This window comes from Ixodes scapularis, unplaced genomic scaffold, assembly GCF_016920785.2.
Source record: "Ixodes scapularis isolate PalLabHiFi unplaced genomic scaffold, ASM1692078v2 PGA_scaffold10__122_contigs__length_95168666, whole genome shotgun sequence".
NCBI classification, from domain to species: Eukaryota; Metazoa; Arthropoda; class Arachnida; order Ixodida; family Ixodidae; genus Ixodes; species Ixodes scapularis.
The window spans coordinates 60,293,330-60,299,329 of record NW_024609836.1 but is presented as its reverse complement, the minus strand read 5'-3'; the positions used below and the strand labels follow the sequence as shown (position 1 = coordinate 60,299,329).

At 46.8% G+C, this 6,000-nt stretch overlaps 1 protein-coding gene across 1 annotated transcript in view; it reads left to right on the top strand.

The window, feature by feature from the left end:
- The first annotated feature begins 132 nt into the window (after positions 1 to 132).
- LOC120841784 (RNA-binding protein 25) overlaps positions 133 to 6,000 on the top strand; it is a 29,425-nt gene continuing 23,557 nt past the window's right edge. The window contains exons 1-3 of the mRNA XM_042288568.1: positions 133 to 169; positions 252 to 322; positions 1,107 to 1,202. Coding sequence (XP_042144502.1) covers positions 133 to 169; positions 252 to 322; positions 1,107 to 1,202 — 204 coding nt within the window. The remainder of the gene's footprint in view (positions 170 to 251; positions 323 to 1,106; positions 1,203 to 6,000) is intronic.

Here is a 6,000-nt window from a genome sequence, read left to right as displayed (position 1 = left end):
TACAGCTATTGACACACGGGGCTGCTGTCACCTTTGAGTTCCTTTACTCCCATTTCCCGCCGACAATTTCGCACGATGCCGGCCGTATTCTGGAATACCACCTAGTAAACTATTCCGCTTAAAGGTGCAACAATGTTTAGTGGAGAAATCTTAGACATAAAATCTGATGGCAGTTTCGCTACGGTCGTGCAGTGATGAGCATTGCTAGTAACCCGTGAGAATCTGGTGCCTAATTTTTTTTTCTTTTACAGCAGCCAGGTCTCCAAGACAGTCTCGACGCGACAGCCCTGACAATGAGAGGGAATACAGGTCGAGCAGAAATGTAAGTGGAGTGTTCTGGCCACATGCTGCCGTCGGGTCGTGGAGTCACAGGAGAGAATCTGGAATTACGTACTCGTGTTCATGGAAGGGTGGGTCGCACAGCCCATTGCGACTCGCCTTCGTGCCGCTTGGTGCCGTTTTCTGATGCTTACCACGAGGTCTACAATGTGCTGCAACTAGCCTCGAGCAATTGTTTCCTCCTTCTCTGCTTGCTCGTGTGGATGGTTTAAAAATGCCTCGTCCATCACCCTGAAGTGGCTTTAAGCATCTTGTTATGGCTCGTTGCCTTTCTTGAGGGCAGGTGGCAATTTGCTGCAACGAGGAAGCCTGTTTGTGGCTCGGTGCTGGCCAACACCGCCATTGTTGGCCTAATAAGAGTTCAAAGAAAGTGGGGGTCTTCGTGGTAGTCGTTTTACGAGATATCGGTTTTAGCGCTCCTACGTTGTCGACCTAGTAGAGATTCTCGGCCAGCCCACGAGCGGGGTGCCGAAATTTCACCATGCACTACGCCGCTACCGTTGGAGCACAAAGGGCTTGTCCCATTTATTAATTCGGGGCAAGGTGATATAAGCAATGTAGCACTATGGGGCTGCATTCCTTTTCTGAGCTTGACGTCAAACGTCTCGCGGTGTCGCAGCTGCGTGGCGTCGCAAGCGCGTTGCATCGCAAGCGCGTGGCGTCGCGAATACAGTGTGTGCCCAGCCCATTTGTAGATCAGTCTGCGCTACAAGACATTTTTTTCCTCTGAGTTTTGACCGTGCTGCACCAAACAATTGTTTTTACAGCACCGTCTGATGCAAGAACTGGACGAAATGGACATTGAAGAAGACAAGAGGAACTTGATCACGAGAGAGATCGACAAATTCAGGGACACTTACAAGGTACGCTACGACACCACCTGGTGCCGCCTTTCTTTGTTCGCTCTCCCTAAACTTTCCGTCATTTTTAATTCCTTTTTTTTTTTGTCACTAATTTTTTATTTTTATTCGTTGGTCTCGATCGACCCACCAAATGAGTATCTTTTTTTTTTTTTTAATCTCTTGACCGATTGATTTTTTTATATTGTTATACATCACTTTATCTCCGTGTCCGTTTCTCCTCGGAACGTCCGTTGGCTTGCGTCACAAAGCGCATTGTGGGGGAAGTTTAGAGAATTTTTTTTCTTGCCCGCTTAAAGTTCCGGTCGACGAAAGTCGTCTGTTCTCCCACGTTTGTTGGGGGCCGAAACCCTTTTTTGTAGAGCGGCTCCGGGGTTAATGTTACTTCCAGTGCAAATCGTTAGGGGTTACTCATCTGCACCGACTGCATGCATCACCACTGCGACAGCACCAATTGCGGACTGTCCTGGTGACTCTAGGCTGGTTCACATATTTGAAGTTGAGTGTGAGCACTATTGTTTACAACAAGAGAACGCATTTGTCGACTCAGTCTTTAATTACCAGCACTGACCTTGCACACCAGATCTAGTCTTGCCTCGTTTTGTTTGTTTACATTGTTTAGTTAATCTATTGTCACAAAACTCACAATATTCAAGTTCTTTATTTGCTAGAAATGTAGCAGAATGCCTAGAGGGTGTGGCTATGGAACGTTTTTTTCTAAAAAGTTGTTTATTTCTATAAATTTTCTCTTCTGCAAAATCGGTCAACTTTTTGGTCTTCTGTGTCTTCGACAAAATGTCAACATTTTTTATAAAAGACCTCTGTAAAGTGACGAAAAAGTTCCATAGCCGCATTCCTTATTAAACTTCAGTCAGGAAAAGGGGAAAATGAGCCTTCCCTGTTTTGCCATTATCGAACGATAGATTGACTAAAATGGAATTTATACCAAAAAGTGGAATGGAGAAAAATGTGTTCAAAGTGCTCCAAACGCTACCTTTTCTTTAGCTTTTTTGGACAGAAAATAATTTATAAAAAATTCTATGCAGTGAAAATTAAACTTTTTGGGAATACTCTCTAGATGTTGGTGGATGTAAATATGTTATTTTTCAAAATCAACTTTCTTCGCAGAAATTCTTGTTTTTCTGGAGAGTGTCTCCTCTGGCAATGCCATAAGTGTTAATGGCCCTGGTGCATTCTCTCGCAAGCGGTTAGAAGCCGTCGCGACGAAGTCGATCATACTCAAATGGAAACGTCTGAACCAGCCTTTGCGGTCACGGGCGTCGCAGTTTGGTGGACGCAGCCCGTGCGCTCGTCTTAACCGTCGAGATCGTCAAGGACGGGGGCAGAACGGGACCGCGTAAATGCGCAAGGCGGGGGGGAAGGCGGGGTTGCATGCCCTTCACTGTGTCGTCAGATCGCAGCCGGTCTCTGATGGGGCGGGGTACGGAGCCGGGAGGATGGGGTTGCGATGAGAGACGGTGGTGGAGGGAGAAAGTGTCCGTTCCGGCCTAAGTGGCGCCTTGTTGCCATTCCCCCAAACACCAGGCGTTGCTCTACTACTCCTACCGCACCGCCGTGCTACTCTATGAGCGCAATCAGAGAGCCTAAATATGTAGCTAGGACCCGGTGAGTATGCACCCACAACTTTATTCCACCAACGCATATATATATATATATACCTGTGTACATTACCTGCTCCTTTCTACTCCTGTCTCGTTCTTTCAAAAACGTGGCTTTTGGATTTTTTTTTTTCTTTTTGTTTATGTGTGTGCGTGTGCGAGTGCGCCACCGGTTCCTCATCGTCCCAGTACCCTCCCGCTGGCCGTGAGTGATTTCACGCCTTTCGGTTTCCTCGGTTTTCGTAGCTTGCACACGCAATCCGTGCAACAGCATTCGGTCGTTCCCCTCTCCCCCCCGACTGGGGACACGAAACCAAAAGAGGCGAGCGAATCACCTTCGTTATTTGGACCGCTTTCCTTTCTTTCTTTTCTTTTTTTTATTCCCACCTTGTAACTTTTGGCGGGCCTTTCGCATCCTTAAAAGTACCTTTCGTCTTTTGTGTGTTGTCCTTTTTCTTCGATCGTCGGCATGTGCAGCCCACTGACCTTGGTCTGAACGTGACTTCGTGGGGTAAGTACGCCTGCTGGTAACGAAAATGTAGCAACCTGCTCTCTTGTAGTGTGCTTTCCTTTTTCTTTTCCCCCGTCTCTGCCCTTTCCTTCTTTTTTTTTTTTTCCTGCCCAAGCGTCCTGGCGACCGGTTGATGCACCTTCGCTTACCAAATTCTGTCTCCGCTGGGAGGCCTTTCCTTGTTGCACCTGACTCATATTACGGAGTCCACATGCACTCGTATTCGTCCTTAGCCGCATGGGGAAATGGCATGAAGGTACGGTACACATCTATGCAGGCTTGAAGCAAAGCGCAGTGAAAGAGTGTGCATGTTTTATGTAAGTTCAAAGATTTGCCATTTATGGCCATCAATTTCGAGGGTTGAAACCCAAAAACCGACTGGCAAATTCACAATCTAATGTAAACACTTCGGCGAAGCACTGCCTGGTTGGGTAAGCAATGTGAAAGAGGTACTCTGTCCAATTCCTTCATCGTGCCCTACGTTTCGAAGCCGGCTCCTTGTTCAAGAATGGCTGTTTGGGGTCCCAAAGGTCGCAATCTGTCATTGTTATCTTTGCAGAACGTGTATATGGCTGCTTGGTAGCGTTCCGGTGGATCAGTTCAGGTTGTCGTGGATATTCTCTGTATGCAAAGATTCTAACGAGAGCCGTCTCCTCTAGTTTCTTTCTCTGTCAAAGGCAACGACGTGGCCAGTCTTGTCAGCATGTTCCTCCAGTGCATTGCCTTGAGTGTCCTTCTTCGCCTCATACCTGCATCTGTCTGCGCAGATGTTTGGGAAAGTTCTTTGTTTCCCCCGCATATGAGGCGTCGCATTCAGTACAGTGAATTCAGTAAACCAGCCCTCAAGCTTTTTCTTTTGGGGGACGATCCTTTGAAAGAAGATGATGTCCTATGGTTGAGGCGGGCTTATTTGTAACTGCGATGCCGTACGGTCTAGGGGCACGGGCAAGGACCTCGGGCTGCATATGCGGCTGAAGGTGTTTGTGTTCTTGGCTGCAGGAGGGTGACATAGTTTCTCGTATATCTTGTTGATGAATCTTGTTAGGTAGTTGTTTTTTCGGAGGTCTTGTTTCATAAAATCAACTCTTCTCTGTTGAGCAGACCATGAGGGTGCATTAAAAGTATGCACATTACACAGGACTTCTGAGTTGTAAGGTGGTGTGACCAGAAGTTTAGGTCGCGACCAGCGTGCATTGCTTTCCTGTATACCCGCAATGTGTCGCACAAAAATGGAAGATAATACTGACAGGAAGAAGCTGACAACAGATAGCGACCTTTTGCCCCACATACCTGTGAACAAGGAGTCGAGCCGGCTTCAAAATGTCTAGCACAATAAAGAAATTGGTTAGAGTTTACTAGATACCCTTTTCAAATTTTAGTTCCGCTGGCACGACTTTGGGCCTTGTCTGTGGTTCCGGCTATTCGCCGGCACGAAGTCAGGAATTTGTTGGGGAGCAGAACCTTGTTTTCACAAGGGTTTGCCGGGCCAGTCTGGGGATTTGCTGGCAATGTGGGAAATTTGTTGCCAGCTTGCTGCTAGTGTCTGAGATTGTCTGGTAATCATTGAAAAGGGTAAGGTTCGTCTGACAATTTGCCGGCAGAATGTTGGGTCACGACTAGCTAGAACTCCACCCCTCGACTACAATTTGCGCTAGAAAAGGCAATTCAGTTTCTTTTCCGGGGGTATTAATTAACAAACACTCTTTCATACCGAAGATAGGGTGGGACTTGGGAATGGATTTTTTAAAGCCTCCTTATGCAAGGGAGCGCCGGGTTGCAATGCCCCAACAGGGAGCTTCGTGCAACGGCTGCGACGTAAGATGGCCGCCAAGCAGGCTAGTTCAGCGGCCACGGTGACAGCAGACGGGCTCACGGTGAAAATTGCTTCGTACCAGAGCGCCGCTGGGTCTCACGTGACCCACTTTCCCGTCATTTCCACCCTCGCCCTCGGAGATCCACTCGCAGAACCGGAGTCAGTGCCACCAAGATCGAAAGAGGTGAACGGAGGGGTAGACACCGCTAGTCGGTTTCTCTCGGTCGGTGGCGGATGGCGTTTTGAGTGCTACCCTCCAATTCTCTCGGTGGTGGCGTTGTTTTCCTTTACTGGCCTGACTAGCAGGGACGGTCGATTATCTCTGGAACGAAGTTGAGGTGGTGGTTCTTCATCTTACTGTCTTTGAGATGGGCTGGTCTCTTGTCTACGTGCTCGATTCTAGACCTCTCTATTTGGTGGGCTGTTGAGTAATTCGTCTCCATTTCTGCTTGGTTATTTTTTCTCCTGGTGTGGCCTTTGGGCTATATTTTAAAATAAAGTGCAATATGTTTTTTTTTATGATTATTATTTAGTTGGAAGTTTATACTACAGTATATAAAAAAATTGGACACTGGCTTTTAAGGCCTAACAACCTTAGCTTACCTTTGATCCTCTATTTTTTTATGTATAGGAAGAATTTCAGAATGTGTAACAGTATTTTTATATGGCTGGCATTTCACCGTTTTCCCTTGCTAGCTGCTGTGTCATGTTTTTTCTCTTTTATTCATCTCCTTAGCTTTTTTTTTTTCCATAAAAGGCAGCTTGAGATTTTCTGCTTTTATTAGCTTACACTTCACACCTTTGCAATTGGACCCGCATGTATTCTGGCTGTTGCATGCAAATTCTGCATTGTTTGCA